Source organism: Anguilla anguilla, chromosome 3 (genome assembly GCF_013347855.1).
Source record: "Anguilla anguilla isolate fAngAng1 chromosome 3, fAngAng1.pri, whole genome shotgun sequence".
Classification (NCBI taxonomy): Eukaryota; Metazoa; Chordata; class Actinopteri; order Anguilliformes; family Anguillidae; genus Anguilla; species Anguilla anguilla.
In genome coordinates, this window is record NC_049203.1 from 54,434,671 (window position 1) to 54,460,774 (window position 26,104).

The 26,104-nt window shown below is 41.8% G+C and overlaps 3 protein-coding genes across 3 annotated transcripts in view; 1 reads left to right on the top strand and 2 right to left on the bottom strand.

Annotated features, from left to right (window-relative positions):
* Positions 1–2,374, bottom strand: part of abcb7 (ATP-binding cassette, sub-family B (MDR/TAP), member 7) — a 39,393-nt gene extending 37,019 nt beyond the window's left edge. The window contains exon 1 of the mRNA XM_035409822.1: positions 2,196–2,374. Coding sequence (XP_035265713.1) covers positions 2,196–2,348 — 153 coding nt within the window. The 5' untranslated portion in view covers positions 2,349–2,374. The remainder of the gene's footprint in view (positions 1–2,195) is intronic.
* Positions 2,375–3,755: 1,381 nt separating this feature from the next.
* Positions 3,756–11,162, top strand: uprt (uracil phosphoribosyltransferase (FUR1) homolog (S. cerevisiae)). The gene is made up of 7 exons (XM_035409686.1): positions 3,756–4,198; positions 5,568–5,610; positions 6,108–6,177; positions 6,284–6,346; positions 7,564–7,725; positions 10,305–10,403; positions 10,685–11,162. The coding sequence occupies exons 1-7, from the start codon at positions 3,918–3,920 to the stop codon at positions 10,789–10,791; spliced, it is 825 nt and encodes a 274-aa protein (XP_035265577.1). The 5' UTR covers positions 3,756–3,917; the 3' UTR covers positions 10,792–11,162.
* Positions 11,163–11,573: 411 nt separating this feature from the next.
* Positions 11,574–24,757, bottom strand: zdhhc15b (zinc finger DHHC-type palmitoyltransferase 15b). Its single transcript, XM_035409685.1, has 12 exons — positions 24,574–24,757; positions 23,896–23,922; positions 23,459–23,553; positions 23,022–23,142; positions 20,073–20,142; positions 18,677–18,709; positions 18,386–18,506; positions 17,956–18,088; positions 16,808–16,934; positions 16,144–16,256; positions 14,447–14,514; positions 11,574–13,949 (listed from the first exon to the last, which is right to left on the bottom strand). The coding sequence occupies exons 1-11, from the start codon at positions 24,689–24,691 to the stop codon at positions 14,471–14,473; spliced, it is 1,002 nt and encodes a 333-aa protein (XP_035265576.1). The 5' UTR covers positions 24,692–24,757; the 3' UTR covers positions 11,574–13,949; positions 14,447–14,470.
* Positions 24,758–26,104: the final 1,347 nt, after the last annotated feature.

Sequence of the window (26,104 nt, forward strand, 5' to 3'; positions counted from 1 at the left end):
CTATGGGATGAAGGTTTATTTCCATTATAAGTTAGTGTTAACTTAAAAGGCCTTGATTATATGTTGATTATCTTGTCTAACATTAGCTTGCTAGTAACGTTAGACGAGCTAAGTCACACTTGTAGTCTACTAGTTGTAGGCGACAAGCTGACGTTACAAATGGCAGAAAACCGACAGGGTTCGTTAGCCAACTAGTTTCTCGCCATTTACATGGGAACCCTTTCTGCTTTATAGTTTAAAATCTAGACGGTTTAACTAACGTTAACAATCACCAGTCTGTACCACAGGTTATATAGGTCTAGTTTATGTAAATTGGCGAGGTATAGTTGCTAACTAACTCGAACATTAGTTGCCAGCGTTTTCCAGTTTGATCTCCAAAGCCGCGTTTCCACCAAAATTACCCGGAACTTTCAGTCCCAGGAACTACTTTACCAGGAACTAAAAGGTTCCTTCAGCCAATGGTTGTCTGCGTTTCCACCGGGGTCTAAAGTACCGCGAAGATTAGGCAAATTAGCCCACTGACGTTGTCGTCGGTCCATCTGTCATATGATTTCTTCTGTAACCCCATACTATCACCGAAGTAGCCTACATTATTTTCTAATAACCGGGACAGCCCGGAGGGGTTTATTCCACTTATATACAACGGGTTAGCAACAATGACTATATATGGTTACTTTTGTATTTATTGATTTTCATATATCCTCTCAAACACATTCATTAACAGCAGAAAACATGCACACGTTGTAAACAATTTGCTGTTTTATTACTTTCTCGTTGTCAATTCCATATAGGCTAATCGCAAAATGACAAGAATAGAACGAAAACTCGGACTTGCGTGAAAATGTAAATTAGTAGTGGTACAGCCACCGTTTGCTTTCCTTCGAAGTTACTGCTAGCCGAGCAGCGAAGTGTGCCCTCCAGATGCGAACCATGCACCATAAATGAGTCCATAGTCTTCCTGGTCTTTTCGTGGAATTGAAAAATAGCAGTAAAATTGAGTAAAATTACGGCAGTCTGAAAAAGCTAAAGCGAAGATTACTAGAATTAACCTGTTATTTTACCCGGATAAAAAGTGCGGAAGGTGATTTCCAGTTTGCTTGTACTGTATCACCAATGTTAATTATGCAGAACTACCGCATACCTCACATAACTGTATCAAACGTTTTGAGTCAATTACAACGGGCTAACAAAGAAAACCCGGAAGAAAATATTCAGCAACCGAATTAATCCGTTTGAATGTTTTGGTAGCCTACGTAATATGCTGTCCCAGCACGAATGCTTAGCATTTTATAAAACGAATACTAAAGCAAGAAAAGAACAGAAGAGCACACGTTATAATTCCAAGACGTTGACAGGCTATAACCAAAAGTAGGCTACTGCGCCGCATAACATACAAGTTTGATTTGAAGTTATTATGAAAATAAATTGGTTTGCCGCTGCGTATTTTCAAACATTGCGGGTAATGGCGGAAAATAAATACAACACAAAATGCTACGAGTACTCGACCAATCAGAAATGTTCAGCGCTGCAAGCTCCACCCAAAAGGTTCCTGTACTTTCGGAAAGTACTACCCCTCGAGCAGGAACGTTTTGGGGGGTAAAACAAAGCCCCCAGAACTAAATTTAGACCCTAGTTCCTGCGGTGGAAACGCACTGAGTTCCTCAAAAGGTTCCTAGTTCCGGGGTATAGTTCCTGCGGTGGAAACGCGGCTTTAGCTACCTATACTCATTTCATCATTTTAACCAGTCAGTGGTAGCTAATTTCACAAGAATGTTCTAGCGACACAACTCTCAAGCTCACTGTTAGCGAAGCTACGCTATCTTGGTTAATGTTTAAGAGTACCTCACATTAGTTAATTGGGTAAGTTAGCCATGGTTATACAGCCAGCGAGTTAGACCTAGTCTACTACTGTAGCGTAAACTAGACTACTACAACAGTTAGCTACTGCAGTCACTTAGCCAGCAAGTCAGTTCTAACACTAACAGTAACAACAGTAAACCAGTGGTCGGTGGCATTTTAAGCTGACATTCGCAAGAGCTCTTGCGTCCAAAGGTTAGTCCAGCCGACCCAGCTAAGAACAGCAATATGTCCTTGTGACATATACCTTGCCCTAGCTAGCTATCAACAACATTCCGTAATGTAGTAATCAAATTTGTAACTTAGCTAGCTAGCTAGCCGGCTTGTAACCTTGTTACCTGGAATGTCTTGTTTTGTTTGTGATAGGCTCGGCTTCTCCTGTCATCGCCATGTCTGAATATGTGATATGAGCTTGTCTGTTGAAGTAAAAGTGCAAGTTTTCGTCTTTGAAAGTAAAATCCACATTGCAGGGGAACTATCAGCGGCGCCATGTTGAATCAAAAGGGGGCTGTCCGGAAACAAGGGCAGAAGTATTGTGGGATGTAGGTGTCTCTACACAGACCACGGGGCCCGAGCAGCCACAAACTGTTGGTAGCAGTTGTTAGCGTAAAGATAGTCCGTGTGAGGTTTCATAAAAGCAAAAATGGGCTGAACTACCAAAAGTTATCTGTAATTCAGTGATTCAGGCCAATCGACACAAAGTAACAAATAAAAAACTTGTTCCAAAAAATCACTGGTTGACAGCTTCTCCCATTATGGGGTTTATTATGAGACATGACCCTCCTATCACTAGCAGCTGTATGATGCTGTAGTTAACAAGAGTTAATTTACTTTTAACTTATTCGTTCTGATCAGTCAATGTCAGTCTACCTAGACTCATATGTCAAAACCTATAAAAAAGTTATACTAATAATGAAATTTACAAAGAATTGAATTATAACAAAATGGTTTATTAATGGAAAAGAACAGCACAAACACATGCAGACAAATTAACGGAAAATCCAAGTGTTTCAGTGTTGGGCCACCACGAGCTGCCAGAACAGCTTCAATGCGCCTTAGCGTAGATTCTACAAGTCTCCGGAACTCTACTGGAGGGATGGGACACCATTCTTCCAAAAGATATTCCCTCATTTGGTGTTTTGATGATGATGGTGGAGAGCACTGTCTGACACGTCGGTCCAAAATTTCACATAGGTGTTCAATTGGATTTGCACTTACACCCCCACCAGCATGACCGTGCCAACATGTTTGGGTGTCCGACACCTATCATAACTGTGTACTCTGGAGCAGACAAATACACATTCACATAGAACTCTAATTGAATCTTTGAGGTGAAGCATTGCATAGTGTAAAACCGTGCAAGTTAGCACATTCATATGAATATCGTTTTATGATTTGAAAATAATGTGAATGGATGAAGTGGAAGACAATTTGCTCATTCAAAGAAGATACATTTACTGACACTGCATTTCTCAGAAAATGAAAATACAAGCACTGTCATGCCGCTGAGCTAATGATTTGGAATTTAAAATGCATAGACTAAGTAAAAAATTTCCATGCAAAAATATGTAAGGAACAAATAATACATGCAAAGCATTAAAAAGCATTTTCTCCGGGCGCAACATAGAACTCCAGTTCCAAGACTAAACACAACGGCAGATGAGGGATGATCACCTGAATGATGATACCAGGATGATGGATGATACTGACAAACGTACAAAAATACTAAGCTTTTAAACTACACTTCCCGAAGTGCTCTTTTGGCTCTATACGTCACTAAGCCTTGTACGTCAGCAGCTGTCGTAAAATGCGCGGGCACGATGGGGCCGGTCTTTTGATTGACTATGCTTCTGTCCATTCAGGCGCCAGATATTGGCTGATGATTACATATCCTGTTACTGTTTTTTCTTCCAGGACAGACTGAGGTCTTGATTTCCACCAGGGAAAGTAGCGAGGGCATTTACAGTACATGGCTAGGGGGCAGCTATTTTCATTTTTTATACTTAAAAATAGGAATTAGAAAGTTAAAGATATCAATTCTAAACAGTCGTTTCTGTTATATGGAAACGTATTTCGAGGACAGTATCGTTATAGAGAATAACATGCCTTGCCACAACCAGCAGACAAATAATGTCAACCAAGACCACGCTATCATGAAGCAGGTTAGGTTTGCGAATAGCAACGCCAGCATCTCCGCGGTTTCGGCCAGCGGACTTCAGGAAGTGAAGGAAACAAATGAAAACGGGCTCAACACTGAAGCGCAAGTTCAACTCGACCCGCAGCTGAAACTGTTACCACTGAATGACCAAATACGAGAATTGCAGACTATCATAAGAGACATGTGAGTCGTGCCCCGCGGTATTGTGACGTGAGTGACAGCGATCATCCAGATGTTTGATCGAGAAAGAATTATCAGTAGCGGGTAGCGTGAACTATGCCTGTAAATTTGAATATTGTAGCAACATACTGTGATATTTAATCCAGGTTTTAAAAAGTATGGCTGGCAAAGCCTACCAATTCACACAGCATGCGCAAGATAAGGTAGTATCCAAAATATTGGTATGTCGGTAGCCAAGGCCATTCTCGTAAACTAGCAATTTAGATAGAAGCTAAAGAGTGCCTGCAACTCAAGACATTGGCTGTATATTTTTGCTTTCAACGCAGGAATTGCTGTGGGGTCTGAATAGGATGATGAGGATAAGGTTTCGCACCGTTTGTGGAGTAAGGCAGTAAGGAGAGCCTGTAAGAAACTGACCAATTTAAAGAAAAATCGAATTCATTTTAATTTACAAAAGGCAAAATTTTAAAAGGTATGAGAATATCAGACAATTTATGGCCTATTAAAACTACGATATGATCAGAGTCCTGCCTTTAAATGCAAGACTAATTTCACAAATAATTAATGGCTGACTGAAATACATTGTAATACATGTTGTATAAAACAGAGCATAAGTGCAAATAAACTTTTAGAAGTATGAAGATGAAGGTACTAAATCAAATAACTAGCATTTTCAAGGAATTGAGGAGTATAACATTTTATTTGACAGTAGCCATCATGACATGGAAATGACAGTGCCATTACCATGACATAATACCTGTCATGAAGTGTGCATTCATAACTATGACATAACGTTGTTAAGATACAATCTGCAGTTTGTGTTATGACATAACTGACATAATCTATATAGAAAGCTCACTATGACAGGTGTCATAACACTGATGCACCATGACATTGAAAATAACTGAGTCGATTATTATTTGAAAGCTGCGTCACTTTGCCAAGTAGTGATACTTCATGCAAAAAGACCTTGCCATGAGTTCATGTTCTTTGAAATCTAAGTTGGAATGAGTTCGTATTGATGAATAATGTACTAATGTTCATTTGCTATTAAACATACTTTTATATCAATAACATATTCTTGAATAAGAAGTGTAATGTGAGCATCATATTGCATTATTCCTTGATAAGTGACTTGGTTGTGTCCTCAGATTTTTGGTCCCCACTGTCCGTAAAAAATAAATAAATAAAAAATCGGTAAACAAATTAATGTTACAGTACAATGGTGTAATGCCATCTGTTTGTTCCCCGTCTTTTCCCCTTTGAGATCTATTGACAGGTGCAGTAAGTCACCAGGCTGTCAGGTTCACAGGGGATGACTGGTTTCCTGTCCAATTAGTTATGAGTTTTTTGTTGTTGTTTTTTTTGACAGGAAAACCAGCAGGGGTGATTTTGTGTTTTGCGCGGACCGGCTGGTAAGATTATATGGCTTTGTAGTTGTGTGCGTTTGTAAGAGCATGTTGATGTTTATATATGTTCACACACACAATCCCTAGTTTTGGGATTTGTCACTGTTTACTGATCAGTTGCATTGCAATGAGCGGTTTTCTCGTCAGTTTTGTCACACATCATTTACAAATCAATATTCTATCTTTTTTCATAGACTGTTGGGCCTCTAGGCCATCATGCATTTAAGTGCTGCAATCGTGCAGTTCCCACAAGTTTTTTGTCTCTGCAAATGGTAAAACACAGTGTGCTTAGAGCATAATTATTAACTTTATGTTCACTTACCTGTAAGGCCCAAAAAATACTAACATGTTAAATGTAAGCTTTTCAAGTTGACCTTTGCATAGCCACCAGGTTATTTTGTGAGCTGTCACTGTCCACATTCAGCTAAGATTAACACTGGCTGGTTTGATTAGATTAATACCATTAACACTTTGATTAACACTTTGACTGGTTTGGTCCACAGATCAGACTCGTGGTTGAACAAGGACTCAATCAGCTGCCCTATTCTGAGTGCACCGTAACCACTCCCACAGGTGAGCCAATCATGTTCAAGTTTAAGATATATTTTGTTCCCGAAGACATCAGTCAAACTGGGTGGGGTGCTTAGCTTTTTGACCTCTTTTTTGTTTCTTCCTCCAGGGCACAAGTACGACGGTGTCAAGTTTGAGAAGGGTAACTGTGGGGTCAGCATTATGAGAAGTGGTGAGTCACTGGTGGGGACAGATGGCAGTCATGAGTCCAGTTGTTTTTCACACAAGTTGAAGTGGCTACAGGGCAGTAGACGTGGCTAAGTGCTTTACACATCACTCAGGTTATATATAATTTTTTATTCTGTGCCTACAAGTGTCCTATATGTACAGGACTACTTTGTGTTGCAAATTGAGAGCAGAATAGTGCATTCAGACTGAGAGTTCTCCTCTGAGTGGTCCAGCGTTTCCTGCTACTCTGTGGGAGACCGCTATTTAGAGTGTTCTGCTTTCCCCAGTCTTGCTTACCAGATGCATTTCAGGCCTTTAAGGCTGACTGAACAAGGCAAGCCTGACACATGGCTGGTTGGTGGATATAGCTTCATCCGACATGCAGGTGTGTAGAGCCTCAGGCTTCTTCCTGACCGGTGGTTATGTAGCATCCCAGTTCCCATAAGCAGGCAAACGCATGATTGCAGACAGACAAGGACTGCGTTCTGTTGCGCATACTTGAGTTCTGTGTACTTTCCTACTTGCTATTACATTCTTCCAAGCATAGTACAGCTAGATTGCATTTCACAGTATGTAGGAGCACAAGTTGCTTCATTTTGTTACATTTTGAGCACCCTTGATAACGTCATCACTAGTATCAGAACGCCTCTGGTCAGACAGGAAAAACAAATGTACTGTACTCCTACAAGTACTGAGCGGTTGCTTGCATCAATGTGAATGTGCTTATTAGCCAGGTTCCACCAGCTACCAAGTGAAATAACTCATTATAATTAACTATATAATTACAGCTGATGAACAAGTCAATGTTTCAGTACATCAATGTTGTTAGCTAACTTTTAACTAGCTATGATAGAGAACAGATTATAGCTAATCTGTGGCTGTTTTGTCTTAGTTATTGCCACTGTCACTTAAGGTTCAATCCAATATTTCATGTTGTATATCAGAAATAGAAAATAATTTGCTATCGAAAATTAATTTCATAATGGTACTTTCATTAACAAATTTCTGCATTTCACTGGTGGTTGCTATGTTTAGCGCGGTAATCTCTGGGAAGGAACGGCACGCACAGGTATGCATTATATGCATACTCAGAATTTGTACTCAAGTGTACATCCAGGGATTATAGTATAGGACACAGTGCTTCCTACTTCCCTCTGAGAGGCAGACACACTATATGACATCCTTAACCACCCTGCTTTCCTTCTGCTCTTATGTAAATAGGCGAGGCCATGGAACAGGGCCTGAGAGACTGCTGCAGATCAATCCGCATCGGTAAGATCCTCATTCAGAGCGACGAGGACACCCAGAAGGCCAAAGTCTTCTACGCCAAGTTCCCGCCCGATATATACAGGAGGAAGGTGCTGCTCATGTACCCCATTCTGAGTGAGTATGGGTCACGGTGAAGGACAGTATATGGGGATGGAGGATGCAATGGGACTATGGGGACACTGGAAGTTGCGTTTTGAACACAGGGAAAGTACAATAACAACATTTGGATCTACTTAATGACAGCAACTGTTACCAATTGAAGGGTGCAAAGACCAAAAATATGGGGCGGCACAGTGTTTTTTTTTTCAAAGGGTGTTTTAAAAAAAGACCAGAGTTGTGTCAATAAAAGTCAAGGAAGCCATTATGAGGCTGACAAATAAAACAAACACAGTCAGAGACATAGGCCACACCTTGCGCGTACCAAAATCAACAGTTTGGAACATCATAAAGAAGAAAGAGCACTGGTGGGCTCAGTAATCACATAGGGCCTGGTAGGCCAAGGAAGACCTCTACTGTTGATGACTGAAGAATTCTAACTCCAAACACCTGTCTGACAAATCAGGCAGTCATGGATGTGTCAGTAACTACTGTATGCAGAAGGCTTCACAAACTGAACTACAGAGGCTACACTGCAAGATGCACACTACTAGTCAGCTGCAAAAATAGGAGGGCCAGATTAGAGTTTGCTAAGAACCGAAATCAGTCTGCATAGGTCTGGAAAGGGCTTGTGGACAGATGAGACCAAGGTTCACTTGTATCGGAATGATGGCTTGAGCAAAGTGTGGAGGCCTGAAGGAAATGCCCAAGATACAAGGCCTCATCTGTGAAACATGGTGGTGAGGGTGTTACGGTTTGGGCATGTTGCCACAGGTATTGGCTCACTTGTCTTTGATGTTGTAGCTGCTGATAACAGCAGCAGAATGAATTCTGAAGTGTCCAGATGCATCTTATCTGCTCAGATTCAACCAAATGCCTCCAAACTCATTGGACGGCGCTTCAACCTACAGGAAGACAATGATCCCAAACATACTGTGACAAATGAGATTTTCAAAGCCAGAAACTGAAAAATTATTGAGTCATTCTTCCGATCTGAATCCAACTGAACATGTTTCATTTTCTGGAGAGAAAACCGCAAATAGCCCCCAAATCAAGCAGGAGCTGAAGATTACTGCAGTACATGCCTGGCAGAGCACCAACAGAGAAGATAGCTGGGGATGTCTATGGGTCACAGACTTCAAGCAGCCATTGCATGCAAAGGATATGCTGCAAAGTACAAAACATGACTACTTTCATCTACAGTGTATTAATATGTCCCAAACATTATGGTGCTCAGTTTTTTATGTCAGCAAATTAGACCTGTCCAAAAACTTTGGAGGATGACTGGATGGCTACCTAGCTGCTTGTTTAAGTAGCTTCCTGGTTAGGCTTCATATGTTTCATTAAGACCTACACACTCACTAGCTTCCTAGGGGTATAAAAATCCATAGCTAGTTGTTTCCACTCCCCTCCCACTAAGATCAGGTAGGTTGCAGTGAATGTAACTTTGTAATTTGCGCTCCTCAGAGATGACCCAGTGTATGTTCAATAATAGATACAATAATAAAAATAAAACAACCCCCACAACACGAGATGATTTAAACTAAAGCAGGCTTAGAAGGCTGTGATGAGTATTCAGAATGTAGTGCCAACAGTAGGTTCCCATTATGAATGCAAATTAGGTGATGCTTTATTAACAGGGGGAAAAAAACAGAAAAAATAATGGAACCATATATTTCTCATTCCGGCATGGCTTCCAGCAGCGATCTTTTGTTTTGTTCCCTAGCCATCTAACACGGAAGTTACCGTCTGATTCTTTTCGAACCGACTCCTGCAGCTCACTGCATGCCTTCATAACATTCGGCATCGCTAACCCGCAGCGGATAATTACAGCCTTCTGAGAGAGATTATACGTAGCCGGCAGGATGGCCAGGAGGGTGATGAATGGTATAATGAAGGCCCCCAGGAATAGCGCTGTAATGGCTATCGTTTACTCCTCTGTCTCGAGAACGCCGTTCGATTTACTTTCCCCCCAGTCGTAAAATCTGCCTTGGAAACTGAACGGAACATGTTCTGGTACTGAAGCCGTGGTAGCTCCTTACGAGGAGAAATGAGTCTGCTGTAGAGGAAGCCTTTACCCAGGGTTAATTGTGTACCATATATTTTACATAGCATCCATTTATACAGCTTCATGTTGTATTGTCATATACTGCAGTCATTGGTAAACTGAGGCAGTTCAGCTTAAGTATATTGTTCAACAGAAGTCCCTGATCTGGGATCTGAACCTTACTGTTTCCAAGAATACACTTGCCTCTGCCCTAATCTTTGTTCTTATCATGTCTGCGTGGAAGTTTTGCCTTCATTCTGGTAAGAATTGTATGCTGTCAGCACCTACGTATAAGGAAACGTGACATGTAAAGCAAAGTTACTGAGCATGCGCACTCAGGTTGGGGGATTCACAGGGTAATGGAACATAAATATCAATGAAAAAATTATTAATAAAACTAATTTGAGTAAAGAAGTGTGCTCCTTTCCTTTTTTCACTGAGATAAACAGTAATAAATAGTCATGTTTAAGCCCGAACATTCATAATGTGCTATGAGTGGTTTCATGCAAACTAAACTGTGGGATCTTTTCCTTTGCTGGTGTCCTTGCAGGCACAGGTAACACGGTGATCGAGGCTGTCAGGGTGCTTATCGAACATGGCCTCCAGCCCAAACACATCATCCTCCTCAGCCTCTTCTCCACCCCTCATGGTAAGTGGCCCTGTCCCCTGAGTCCTCCCACTCCCACACCAGAGCCAATAGGAACTTGGGAATTTTACTCTTCACCAGTGGTGAGAGAATGAGGCTCGTGACCTCATAATGGAGGTGTCATATGCGTCAGTCTTGTTCAGTTGGATGGTAGGCTCAGTTCAGTGACTCACACAGAACACATGGTGGCTCCTCTGTCGTGACTCTGTCATGGCAGGATTCCCCCTCTCGCCCTGTCTGAATAATTCTGCATTAATTCGGTTAAATGTTTGTACCGTTTTCAGGCGCTAAGTCAATCATCCAGGAATTTCCAGACATCACCATTTTGACGACCGAGGTGCACCCTGTGGCCCCGACACACTTTGGACAAAAGTACTTTGGGACTGACTAGCCTGCCTTCAGGGAACCCCACAATCGATGCCATACCGTGACAAACCGTAAACAGTGTGATTTGTCTTTTCCGCTTTTTTATGAAGAGCAGCTTTTGAGGACCCCTGCCGTAGACTCCTGCGCTTGTTTCTGCACATCTTACCTAGTGTCCCACTCCGAGGCATTTCTCCCCGAAACGAAAACGCAGAAAAAAAGCACATTCCCTTCAGGTGTATTAGGAAATGGTATGCTCGCTTATATTGAAGACTTGTGCTCCAAGTCTTCAATTTTTAAAAAAGAAGCAATACTTTAACTCTTTTATTTATTTGTTCAACGTAGTCCGTTTGTAGTGGTTTGCATTCAAATTTGAGAAAAATAAAATTTTTCACTCTGCGTCCTCCTTCACGTCTCATGGGTTTCTGCCTTCATCACGAAGGAGAGAAAGCAAGGGTTTTTAAGAATATTTTTTCTAAATATTTCATAACCAACCTTGGAACAGACTTTAAGAGTTGCTGAGTGCCTCAGTTCCTCAAAGGCATGAAAAGAATTATAGGACCTGCAGGCTGCCTTATCCACCCCCATACACTCAATCACTTTGATACATATCCAGTCTCACCCCTCTGCTGAAGTGCAAGTGGTATACTCCACAAGAGGCAGGGCATTTCTCTCCAGTGTCATAGCATCACTACAGTAATTAAGAGAGGTGGAATACTGTCATTCTACCTGTTTTATATGAGATGGTTGTTTTTCATAAAATCTTTACCTGGAAAGTACAACTCAAAGGAAATGACTGAATTCTACAGACATGATTCAGTGGTTTTATTGGTTTTAAAACAAGTTTTACATCAGTAAGGAACAGCTTTTATTGTAACAAAGATCATGAAATTGGCTGTCTATTCACACCCTATGTGTAGAAATGAAAGTGTATTGGAAATAATCTGCTCTGCTAAGAAACAGTTCTTGCATAAAAATGGTTAATTTCACCAGCCAAAATGCACACTTAGCTTTGTATCGGGACACAAGGAGGATTTTCACATAAATATTTATCTGCTCGAGTGATGGTACAGTTTCAGATAAACTGGCCTATTCAAAGATTCCAGACACAAAAATGTTGCACATCAGCAGTTACCTGAAATAAAATCCACTGATGGAATCTCCATAATGAACAACAGGGACATAAAAAAGCTAAAATGCTAAAAACCAACGCCCAATCACCCTTTTCCAAATTTCTCAGATTTCCAAGTCAAATGCAAAAATTGCCTGTAAACAAGTTTTACCATTGTTGATAGGTATGCACTTTAACTGCAGGTACTGCTGACACACTAAACTTTGCCACTCACAAGAGAGCAGGCCTATTTTTATCCAATGGAAGTCACCTGATGACAGCCAATTGAAGATCTCTCACTGTGAATGGGGCCTGAGCCCTACATTTCCTGAAACTCTTGCATTTTTAAATTCAACTTGCAGTTCCTTGAAATACTTTTCACAGTAAACACATAAGGAATAGGGTTTGAGAATTTTAATGCACCTCAAAACACAACAGCAAAACGACTTCAATCAGAATACTTTTTGGAGGAACTACACTGGTTTTGACTGCACTAGAGACAGTGTCTCGGGATCACATAGGTAGACACTAGACATATGCAGTGATTGGTACCATTAAGTTTCCATTGGTAAGCAGGGAAAACATGATTTTGAATAAATATTGGCTGCTCCAGTTGGCTTACGTGCATAGCTTAGATATGCATGTTCGGTGACTGGTTTTCCATAATACCTGTGTACAATTGCGTACATAATACACTTCCATACAATCGTTGGAGATAGTTTTCTGTGTGAATACTGAATTTTGAGTAAATGAAATATGACAAAAGCAAATGAATGAAAACACCACTTTCCCATCTTCTGAAGAAAAAATATGACAGATTAAGCACAATAACCACAGGAAAAACCGAATTTAAAGTTCAACCAAATACAAGTTCTTTTAAGAAAAACTATTTCCAAATAAATAGCTCTGCATTTTCAGTCTTAGCACGGTTAGTTCATACAGTATATGTAAGTCATTTAACATGGGCAGCAGACCACCCATCAGTGCACTGCACCACCAAACATGAGGTTCTCACAACTACAGTACGTATACTTCTAAAAACTAAAATTTGGTCTTTAAAAATAATTGTTAAAATATTCATAAATATTGGTTAAAAACAAATAGAAACCGTTGACACTGAGGACCATTAAAAGTGCTTTTACTCATCAACGGCCAAAAGGGGAGAACAGGAATACTGAGCCACAGACAATAGCCATTTCATTAGAACAATCTTTGGAATAATCAATAATGCTAAGAATTACTCACAAGCCACCCAAATGAAAACTGAACAGACGGTAAGACTCTTAACAAGGTACTGCGCTCTGTCGTAACCGCGCCTCTCTAGGGGAGGCCCCGCCTCCAATCGCACAGTACCCCGTCACGGTGCGCTGGCAGCAGGAATGCGCAGAGGTGGTCATGCATCAGTGGCGCGCTGCCCCTGGGAACAATGGCCGCTGCTGAGGGGCCTGGCTCTGGGCCTCGGGCAGCCTGGCGCCCTGGCGCCCTGGGTCAGTAATGGGCTGGCATTAGGGAAACGGAGCCCCACCATCCCGGATGCTGAAACAACCTGGGGCGCCGCGCCGAGACTCAGACCGGGGACTTGGAACATCACACAGAAGGACCGCAGGCGCTCTGCCCAAAGCGAAAGAGAGATGCTTGGGAGAAGCGAGCCGGAAAAGGTAGGGTTACATCACAGTAGAGTAGATTTATGGTCCAATCATGGCAAATTACCCAACTGATGTCACCTTATTTTCAAGGAGCAGATCTGTACTGAAAGAAAAGAATCTCCTATTTTTATTCCATCAATCGTCGATTATATTTTTCCTCATAAATAAATACACGTATATTTACAGATGTAAAAAAAATAATAATGAAATAAAAAGGAACAAAAACCAAAACAAAAAAAACCCACTACACCAGAACACCTGCAAGGCTCCTCAGGCTGTTTGGATATTTGGTGCCTGCTTGGTTCTTTTTTTGTGTCGGCATGAAATTCTTCAGGGCTTGGAATGCGTCATCGGCTTCAAGCTAAGAGCAGTGCTGTTTCCAGTGAGCCACATCCTTTGTGGTTGATGTCTGGGGTCTTTAGATGTCTTCTGTAGCCAGGAGAAGAAAAACGAGAAACTCAATTCAAAGGATCATTGAATACTTGAGACCTGGCCCAAACTACCTTTTCTTTTTTTTTGGCTTTCACACGTTTAACGTGTTTCACCTCATAAATGCCACAGAGTCCTTCAATGCTAACGGGTTAGTGTGAAGACAAAATAAGACCATTTACTCCAACTCATAAGTTGGCAGTTAAGGTTTGACTCTAGTTAAGCTTGCACCCCTGTAACAAAAGAAGAGTGCAGTTATGGACCCTTCCAGGAAGATGAAAAATAAAACGGAAGTCTAGACGCCTGCAGTAAGGGTATGCCCCTTTCCATCCTGTTCTAAAGCCTTTTATGTTATAAGGAAGGTGTCTGCCATCAGTACAAATGACGTCACACTATCTCCAGGACTTAGCAAGGTCATGGCGACCCCGTAAAGCAAGATTACTTTTCAACACATTGCCTGCATGTGTATTGGCTGGGTGTTACGATTGAACACTCACTGTGTTCTGGAATATTCCTCTGTACTATGACTCAATCTCCACAGTGACTGAAGGGTCTCTTTGCAAACCTGAAACAGACATACAGTGACATTTAATTAGATAAACAAACCAGATTCAAGGACTTATTTCAAGTCAAAATACACCCACTTTTTCAAAGAAGCAAACACAAAGGTCAGCTGATGTAGCTTCAAAGATTCAAAATGATTTGTTTCAAATCATCATGGAATTGCAATTAATGAGACAGGATCGGTTATTAAATATCTGCCCACTAGAGGGCAGAAGAAGTCTACACCACTTAAACCCTCAAAATGAATTGTATTTATTTGATTTGTGAAAGTTTTCTGACAGACATGGACTCCCACAACATAATCATCCCCCTCTCTGCAATACTTCTGTTCTCATCATGCCTTTTGTTACCAGTATTTTTATTTTTCCCTTATTTACATTTATAATACTTTTTTGCTGTGAAACTATTTTCTGACCTGAGAATAATAAAGGTTCTAGATGTTTATAAGCTGACACTGATTAACGTAATGCATTTAAAATAATATTAGCCTAACAATATTAAACACAGGAAACAGCAGAGGTATCCTTCCTGTTCATTTGTCCACAGTCCACACTCACAGGTGACTTAATGTAGTCCCCAAACAAGTAATCAGACCTTAGTGTCCATTCCCAAAAGAGGCGGAAGGCGATACGCTTTCAATTTGTAGCAGATACATTATACAGGACAGCTGAAACCCAGCTGCGCTATCGAATTGAATGTTCGTGCCACGCCAGTGCGACACCCATGCTGTTGCAGGTTCATCTTCAAATTACAGAAGCTCTAGTGAGTGTGAGAAACATCCGGGAGAGAACTTTAGAACTAGAACTTCAGAAAATGACAGAAAAAATTACAATGGGTGCATGACGACAGAGCTATGTCATTTATAGATCATTAAGGATGATTCTGAATCTGTAGGCAAGAAACTTCACACCTCCTCTACACCCTGCTGCCTGAAAAACTATGCAAATGTGAACAAGCATTGCTCGTGCCACTAGAAATCAGAAGTGGGAGTTTCCATATTGCTAATGACACCGAGGCCAATGAGGAGGGACCATTTCCCAAACCACATCACCAATCCAGCGGCTATATGACAACTAACAGGTTCTCATGGAATCCAAGTACAAGTTTCAAACCACAGGCCTGCTGAGACCAACCAGAGCCCTTCACTCTGTTCTCTTCCATAGCAGAAAAAGGATTTGAGAGGAGATGGCAGTTTTCACACGGAAGGTTGGACAGGGCCTTCTCACTTGCAAGGGTGTTATGTACATGGCGTCCACAGATAAAGTCAGCGACGGGGTGATGGGGTGTGGCTGTAGGGCATGTGATCCCTCTGGGCTAGGCCCAGCCTTCCCATGTGAACTTGCAACTGGTTTTCATCCCTCCCTCACCTTACAGGTGGGTGTTATACATCTGTGGTGGCCAAAGTGAGTTCTACTTTTGCTCACCCACAATCTCCAAAAAGACCTTTGAGCATATTATTATTATTATTATTATTATTGTCTGAATAAGTGAGTAGGTATTTGAAAGTATTTTAAATACTTGGCCAATGGGTCCCATTCATAGCATGATGTGTAAGCTCTGTAAAGTAGCTGCTTTATTTCAGTGGCTCTGGCAGGGCCTGGGCTTCCCCTGGCTGGCAGATCCCACTCACCCGCGCTCTCCTCATCCGATCCGCCGTCCTCTTCCCACTGCTCCTCACTGGCCAGGAGGGGGTTCCGGGATTCATTCCGGCTCCGCATGGGGTAGAAGTGCCCGTCTCCCAGGCTAGTTTAAAAAAATTAACTGAGACCGTCAGCATGTGGAAATGTACCAGAGGAAAGGGCCGGGAAAAGGATTCAACTCACATCGACCCCATCTCCGGTATACAGCTAACGGCAGCTCGACTCATTCTATACCATACCTACTGTACAGCCGGAAACCAGACTGGCACACTATACACCTTTCCCCATCGTAGAGCTAGCTAATTACACCCTTCTCCCCTGTAAAGCTGGAACCGGGGTGGCTCATTACACCCAATTTCCACTGCGGATCTAGAAACAGGGCGGCTCATAATGCCCTTCCCCCACACGCATTTACCATTGCAGGGCTGGAACCAGGCTGGCTCATACTATCCCTTTTCTGACATCACACAATTGCATTTACAGTCACAGCAAGCAACACCCCTTCTAGGGCTAGAGGCACCCGTAAAAAGGGAGTTGAGGTGAAATCCTGTCGAGCCTACAGTGGATCCTGCGGAGCCCTGCGGATGTGGCTCTTTTCGAGTGACGGCGCGCGGTGGAGCTGCGGTCGGAATTCGGGACCGGAGACAGACGCACCTCGTGAACACAGGAACGAGCCACAGCTTCCTGTCCTCCCCGAAGACCTGCCGCAGATTCCTGCGGAATCCAACGTTGAAGCCGTTCCTGTCGGGCCCGTTCTGGAACACGGGGGCAGAAAAGGCCTCTGGGAAATACAGAAACATTGGGTGGGCCGTGTTACCATGGATACAGATATTTTTTTTTAAAAACTAAAAATGCTCAGATTCCGTATAAATGACGCACAGGATTCAGTCCCAGCACAGGCAGTAGTTCTAAGACTGTAACTCTTAAGGTTCTACAATTTAGAAATGGAATGGACTTCCTTGGGCTCTACAGTTACAGACTGCAACCCTTCAGGGGCTATGAATTAAATAAAGACTGAAACTTTCAGGGTTTATGCTTTAAATGGGAACTCATTAGGGTCTACAATGTAAATAGAGACAAGAGCTCTTTGGCTTCTACAATTAAAAAAAAAGAACGGGCAGGCCTGAGGAAACAAAATAAAAAAAATGCAACTCTGAAGCTCTGAAGCTCTGAAGCTCTGAAACTGAGGCTAGACCTTGTTAGGTCATACCGGGAAGGAACAGAGACTGCAATGTCCCATTAGAAATCAAACACTTTCTGGTGTAACAGCTAATCACATGTCACATGATACAGGCAGGTAACTAGGTTGTTGGAAGATGAACAAATGAGCCTTCCCTGGGTGCACAGCGCTGATATCAGTGTACTGGATCTTTCCTCTAATCCCCCCGCAGGGGGCTGCGTTTTCAGAACAAGGTGGGAGAGGCAACTGTGAGGCTGATGGAAAATTAAGCCAATTTCAGTACACTGCTAATGGCAATCATCTAAGGCACTTCCCAGGAAGCCACTCAATGCTGAGAGACATCACACCAGGGTATGAGGACTCTGATCAGTCAAAGTGCAGACACATTAGGACTTCAGCGTGTGACATTTACACACAGGACAAAACTGATTTATTGCGTGGAGCACGTCACAATCAGCATCCACACCTGAGCCACATTTAGACACTGAGGGCAACAACACTGATACTGTACGTGACTTACAAAGAATAACACATTAGCTAGCACCAATAAACCCATTGCCTAATCCGAAGCTGCAACAAAAAAAAAACCCCACTATGCAGTGAATGTGTGAAGTGCCCTTACCCAGAGTGGACCTGTTCTTAGAGACCAGCCAGCAGTGATACCCAAAGAGGAACATGAGACTGACGAAGAACATCAGCGCCACAAACATGAGGAACAGGACGTGGAACTTAGCCGGCCCGTTGCGCAGCTCCCCCTGCCAGAGAGAAAGAGAGCGTGGGGAGGGTGGGGGGAGGGCAGGAGCAGCAGAGAAGAGAAACAGAGGAAGGGGGAAATAGAGGAGAAAGACAGGAGAGGGATGAAGGGGGAGAATTTTTTTTTATTTTTTTTTTTATACCAAGCCCCTCACACCCCTTTAAAACAATGAAACTAAAAAGGTCAAGATAAAACCCCCACAGCATCCAGGTAAGGATATGTTCTAGTGTCTGGACCAGGTGCTGGCAAGATGGGCAAGGAATGGACCCAGCCGGCAGAGATGCGGACCCAAACTCACCACCCAGAACTTGATGAAATACTGAAGGACAGTGGTGCCGATGAAGACGCAGTACAGCATGGAGTACACCAGGAAGAGCAAGAAGAACTTGTAGTTGGAGAATCCTACGCAGTTGTTCACCCTGGAGAGGAGGGAACCATTCGCTCAGATTTATGGGAAATCTCAGCCCTGTGCTTGAGATAACCAAAATACACCAACAGCTGTATCTAACATTGCAACATACAGTTGGGCGCGGGAGCCATGATAATGCAAGATTAAAAAGAATTACTAAGATGAAGAAAGAAGACCTACCATGGACAATGATGGTCCATTTTCAGGACACACCTACAATAAAGCAAAAAAAAAAAAAAAAAAAAACAGTACTTTATGCAAGTAAATTTTGTTCGTTCTTTCTTAGAATATCAGCATCTTAATTTATAATTCACAATTTAAATAGTTCAGAATTTAAACTCGCATAATAATTCCCTTCTTCTCAACCTCAGCTCACCTGTGGCGAGCACTATGGTGCAAAATGGTGGCCGTGCATTACAAAACACTCTTCCTTCAAAAATAACTTTTTTGTTCAAGCACACCCGCCGAAAGAGACACACATTGTTTTGGCTCATGTGAAATCACTGCACAGCAAGCACCCCCATCCCAAAAAGGTTGCCAGCAGAGGACGCTACAATGCAGAGGGAGTGTCCCAATGGCTGGATTTACTAGGAGCGCGCCCAAAAGACAGAGCCAACAGGCTCAGGGAACAAGAAGCCCATTATTAATTGAGCTATCATATGACAAATGAGTTTCTGTGCCCTTTTGTTCATGGCTCTACAAGCATCTTTGGGCCTAAATCTCCCCATGCCAGAGGTACAAAGACTGAGTCTAGAATGGGCCAAACTCAGGCATTACTGAGAGGACAGAACTCGATAAAAAAGCGACTGAGACCTCACAGAGGTGAAACGAATAACAAAGAACTGCTGTTCCTCTTAATGACCGTCCTATGGAGCCGGAGAAATAGAGATTCCAACAGCAGGTTCCAGGACTGTCAACAATTATGACCAAATTATGACCAGATAATACTGGTAATGACCGCATTATGACCAAACAATACTGATTATGACTAAATTATGACCTAACAACACTGATGTGGCATAATTTTGGTCAGGTAGTTTATTTTCAATTACTTGATTGACAGTTTCCGGGTGCTTTTTGAAGGGATACTCAGCTTCTCAAATGTTTTCATAAAATGGCTCTCTGTCTTTAAAATGATGAGCTATTAAGGATTTAAAAGGAAGAAATACACAATCAGTAAGGAGGCAAAGGTCATCAGCAGAAGCAAATGGGAGAAATTAGGAGAAAGGCACCCACTCTTATTAACTCAAACACATTCATAAGTGCAAAAATTGGCTAAATTAAACCCTCTAATCAATTTTTCTGTAATTATTTACCTGGCCACACTTCTCCAGACTCAACCTAGCGTAACCGAAAACGGATTTAACAGAAAGTGGCCAACCGTGCGCTGCTGGCCTGAGTGCCTCGCCTTGATTTCTCATGCTTTGTTCCACTAGAAACGTCGTGTTCCTGCCCAACCGCGCAATCTAATTACCAAACGCGAGGAGCTGGGGCAGATATCCGCTTTCCAGACCCCTTTCCGGAGGGAGGGCCAGCTGAGAAGGGGAGCTGGAGAGCGAGGGAGGGGGGGACTCACGTTTCGCAGACGGAGCAGTGGTGGCAGCGGTCCGGCTTTATCACCTGGCAGCGATCGCAGAACCTGATAGCTGGAGACAGAGGGGCGGTCAGCTGCCAAAGGAGGGCCGCGCCATCCTCCACTCATCACTCATCCGCTGCTCTCTTCCCGCTGCTCACAGAGGAGCCTCAGGACTCAGCACTCAACACGCATGAAGTGTACACAATGGTGGTACATATGCATACAACAGACACACACACACCCAGTGATATACAGAGAGCTCCATAATGTTCGGGACAAAGACTTTGTTGTTTTGTTTTTTTTACTTGATGTGGCTGTGTACTCCACAATTTTAGGCTTGTAATCAAACAATTCACATTCACATGGTTAAATTGCAGATTCTCAGCTTTTATTAAACAGTACTTTTCAAAATACATTTTGGTTTCACCATGTAGAAATTACAGCACTTTTATACATAGTCCCCCATTTCAAGGCACCATAATGTTTGGGACAAATGGCTTCACGTGTATCCTTGATTAGTCAGGAGTGTTCAATTCCTTCCTTAGTGCAGGTATAAGACAGATTTCAGTATCTAGTCTTGACTCCTGGCTTTTGGTTGCCTTTGGAGTCCATTATTGGCATTTGTCAACATGAGGCTGAGTTGTGCCAACGAGAGAGAGAGAGACATAGGCTTAGGCTCACCAAAATCAACATCATTAAGAAGAAAGAGAGCATTGGTGAGCTCAGTAATTGCAAAGAGCCTTGTAGGCCTAGGAATACCTTGACAGTTGATGATCGAAAAATTCTCATCATAATGAAGAATAATTCCCAAACCCCTGTGTGAGAGAATCCGAAACAGTTTTTCAGGAGGCAGGAGTGGATGTGTCAGTGACAACTGTCTGCAGAAGACGTCAGGAACAGAACTACAGAAGCTACACGGCAAGATGCAAACCACTAGTCAGCCACAAAAACAGGATGGCCAGGTTACAGTTTACAAATAAGTACCTAAAAGAGTTCTGGAAAAAAGATCTTGTGGACAGATGAGACCAAGATTCACTTATTTAAGAGCACACCCCCCCCCCTTATCTGTGAAGCATGTTGGTGGGGGTGATATGATTTGGGCATGTATGGCTGCCACAGGTACTGCTCACTTGTCTACAGTGATGATACTGATATCTGCAGCAGAATGAATTCTGAAGAATTCCAAAGTAAGAAGCTGAGAATATGCAATAAAATGTGCAAATAAAATCTGAGAATGTGCAGGTTAACCACATGTGAATTATTTGATCACAAATCAAAGATTTGGGTACAAGGGGGGGCTGGCTAAATAGTGATATTTTATCCAGATATTGCCAGAAGCTGATCCAGAGGGAAAACTCGTTTATGACAAGTCAACAATCACCTACATACTGAGTATGTCGATTGTAATAGCAAGACCACAGCTAAATCTGTTATCATTTGTACGACTTGCCAGAACAATATGAAACCAACTGACCCAAATACACTCAGTGGCCACATTATTTGGTACACCTGCTTGTTAATGCAAATAACCTCCTCTTCTAAACAGTGAATCATGTGGCTGCAATTCAATACATAAACATTGCAGACATTGTGAAGAGGCTTCGTTGTTGTTCGACCAAATATTAGAATGGGCAAGATGTTTGATGTAGGCAACTCCGACAATGGTATGATTGTTAGTGCCAGACATGGTGGTTCCAGCATCTCAGAAACTGCTGCCATCCTGGCATTTCTCTACAGCCTCTAGAGTTTACAGTGAACAAACAAAAAAAAACCCACTGAGTGGCAGTTCTGTGAGTGAAAACACCTTGTTATTCAGAGAAGTCAGAGGAGAATGAGAGACTTGTTAAAGCTAACAGAGAAGCCACAAATGTTCAAATAACAGGTTTCATAACAGTGGTGTGCAATAGGGCATCTCTGAATGCACATTGCATTGAATCTTGAAGCGGATGGGTTACTGCAGCAGAAGACCACAACAGGTTCCACTCATGTCAGCTAAGAACAGGAAGATGTGGCTATTCAAATGGATACTTCCGGAAAAATAATGTGCCATGTCACAAAGCACGCATCACTTCAAGCTGGTTCCACAAACATGACAGTGACTTCATTTTACTCAAATGGCCTGCACTGTCCCCATATCTCATTCCAATAGAGCACATTTGGGATGAGGTGGAACAAGAGGTTCATAGCATAAATATGCGGCCAAAAAATCTGCAGGAATAGCGTGATGCTATGAAGTCAGCATGGACCAAAATCCCTAAGGAATGTTTCCAGCAGCTTGTTGAATCTGTGCCACAAAGAATTAAGGCTGTTCTGGGGTAAAAGGGCATCTACCCAATTCTAGATAGGTCTGCCTAAAAATGTGGCCGTTGAGTGTATATCATAACATCAGGTCTAGGTAATGAGTATGCGTAATAATATAGCACGCAGTGTAGTTGGTATTATTGTTCAACTGAAAACACAAACAGCAAATAATGCACAGTACCTCTAAAAATCAAAGAATGGAACATCAAACAGTTTCTCAGTAAAATTTCAGTAATAGGGAAAGTGAGATAAAATACCATCTTTATGGAATCACGTGGTCTCAACAGGCCAAACCACGAGATGCCAGTAAAGTGATTTTGAATTCAGATGGTGCCTGCATTTCCAGTTGACTGGGTCCAAGCTATGCCAGTTATTTGTGAGCAGTAAGTAAGGGCATAAAGCCAGGCAAAGCCACTTACCAAATGCTACCTCGCATTTGTGGGGTTCCTAAAAACAATGCAACTTCCAGCAATTCTGCTTCGCAATTCGGAGCTCCTCAGGAGCAGCTATTTTTGCCCAGAGAAATCTGAAATGACCTGCATTGGGCCCTACCAGCCATCTGTCAGTCGTACAGGCCAACGGAATGAGCCGGTTAGTGAAACAGCGTGGTGTGGGTTTCATTTAAGAGGGTCTTCCTGCGTGGCTTACCTCCAGACGCAGCACGGGTGAAGATGGGAAGCTTCTTGGCTATCTCCACGAGGATCTGTTTCTGCGCGTCCGGCCTCTCCTCCATCTCATACCGCTCTTTGTCCGTGTAGGAAAGCTGAAACTAGGACAACAGGGCGAACAGACCCGGTTAATCAGCAACAGACAGGACACACAGTCTGATAAACAGCAATACGAGAGGTGGAAATACAAGATGGTGCTTTCACTTAAGCTAACAGCAAAATGTCTCATTTTGCCACGTCTGAGCGTCTCGAACACACAGGATGTCCCTTCAAATAAAGATGACAAGGGCCTGGCAGCGTTATGCATTAATCCTGATACTTGTTCACAGACCTTGTTTTGGTTAAATTCTATGTACACTGAAAGTCTCCACATTTGATTTGAACACAAAAAGACATGATGCTCAGCCCCTTTCCTACCTTCTTGCAGGGTGAGGAGGGTGGTGTGAAAATTGATTTCCAGTAGGTCCAGGAGAACATCACAAAGCAAACATGGAACACCAGAAGATAGGCCACTGCAGACACAACCCAACAGATAATAAACTGAGGTGTTACCAACAGAAAGACAAGAATACTTTTTTTATTATTATTGTCATTAAAACAACAATTAGAGATTTCATCACCTTATTTTACAGAATTTACACAGCGTTCCCAGAAGACTAGAGGTATCAATAGCAGGAGTGTAACAACATACAACATACTCTGCTGTCCATTGCATGGATAGCACTTCAATTTTATTTATTATTAAAGTAAAAGTACTCGATAACTCTGACAGTTGATTAAGCTGACAGTAACATCAAACAAGGAGTGGATAAGCTCAGACTTTTTCCATTTAATTCAGATGGCCAGTAGCTCACCTTTTTCCAATGTGTTGCTGAGAGTAACTAAAAAAAATGTTAAAAAAAAATAAACACATACATTAGAAGCGCTTTTTGAAAACTGTCTTCAGTTGGCGTATAACATTATCTACCAACTAGCTAATTTCAGCGTAAATCAAGAAATAACTACTTAACCTACGCTTAACAACCGCCAGATAAATGATAGATAGCTAGATAAAATCAACCATGACGCAAATGTCCAACTTTACACAATAGTTTAAAATCAACCGATAACAAGCCAGTGCTAATATCCAGTAATCGAATATCCAGTTATTCTCGCCATTTATCGATATGAAACTAAGCTCAGCAGTGAAGTTACGCACCGCAGTATTTAGCTACCACAAGTAGCAAGCTAACGATAGCTATGTATTTTTAGGCAGCCAAAGCATTTTCAAACTGCATACAGCTAACAAGTTAAATAAGCTAACAATAATAACAATAATTAAATATAGCTAACAATAACCAGCACAGCCAAACTGGCTTTCTAGCTAACGTTAGCTAGTTAGCAAAATACAATCAAACACTTCCTGTTTTGCTTTTCTTGGATAGCCTAGATGCCTCCAAATGTTAATAGGCTAGCTAGTCTGATACCACCAACATTGTCACTCTAACAAAATACAAAACCAACTATCATTAACACATTATCAGACTACTTACACAAACATAGCTCAAAGACATAAGCGTAATACGACCACAGCACCACAGATGTAATTATAACGACAGGTATCCAGGAGAAAACCCTTTGGCAGCATCTTAGCCCTCCCGACAGAGCCATATTCAACAAACAATCACTATGATCATGTTCTCTACAATAGATTAAAGATCCTGACTCAAACCTGTATCAGTTCTGCAATTGATTTATGAAACTGAAAGGACAAAGACTGCAGTCTGAAACTGTTTTACGAACACATCACCCTCTTGTGGTGATTGAAGGCAACACTTCTCAAATGCTTTAAACCAAGAGAATATTGGGCCTTACTCACGAAACGTCTACGATCACATTTGATCGTAAGCGGCGTGTTAGAATGTTTCCAAGAACATTTCAGCATTTATCTTTTTTTTTCTTATCTGAATTTGTTTATGCTGTTTCCTGATGTAAATACTTGAACAGAATTGCTCATGAAATTTACAGACAGCATTCATCATCTCATAAACCCCGGATATGCCCAAAGACAAAGGTATGTAGGCTACATGTGTCATAAATCTCTTTTTTTTTTGTAGGAACATTTTTAAGAATAAAAGTAAGAATAATTTTGTTTTGTGAATGAGACCCATTGTCTGCTTCAGTTCCCTGAGATGACCGTTCTTTGGTCTTTCTCACTTGGAAGAACACAAAATTCGCTCCAGGCTGCAGACAGATCAATCAGAAAAGATACTGTCATTCAAGCAACCTTTATATAAAATTACAAATGATTTTTTAATTGTTCATGTTTTATTTTTCCAGCTTCCTTTTTTTAGTGTATGCCTCAGTAGCACAAGTTCTACAAGCTTGGCTTGGCCTTAAAATGTATTACCTTGCTTTACACCAGAAACCACCAGTACCCTATAGCCTACAAGCTATTGTAAAGCAGCAGGTCATCAGAAACTTGTGTGCATGTCTGATATACCCTTCATCGCACATACACAAAGTTTGACAGTACATACACTGAAACTAAATAACCTGAATAATTTTTCACAACTGTAAGCAAACTATCCCTTTGAACTATCCCTTTATGACATTTAGGTAGCTGAAAGGATGCAGTTTGGCAATGTGACAGGCAGACCTTATTATAAATGTTTTATGGCTCCCCTATAAATTTTAAAACGTAAGTTACAATACAGAACCATTAAGATCAACAGAGATATATATGGGACTGTACTACAAGAGATATGCTTTTAAAATACCACAAATTGTGTTTAACAAAATAGCCAATAGGTGCCACTACAATACCATGAAAATAATTGAAAAACACCCGGGTCATTTTGAACAAAATCAGCTTGCAGTGACGGTTTTACCTGTTACTGTTCAACACATTGTATGTTTTATCATTTTAGAGGAGGCAGGAGGGTGATAATTATTCTTTCTTTTATGGTAATTCAGCATTAGTCTTTCTCCTGCTCTTCTTTGTTACTGTTGTTTCATTCTGTGTCTTTCTAATCTTGTTCAATTGCACATCATTTTTGTTTTGAGTTTGCTGTTGTTATACTT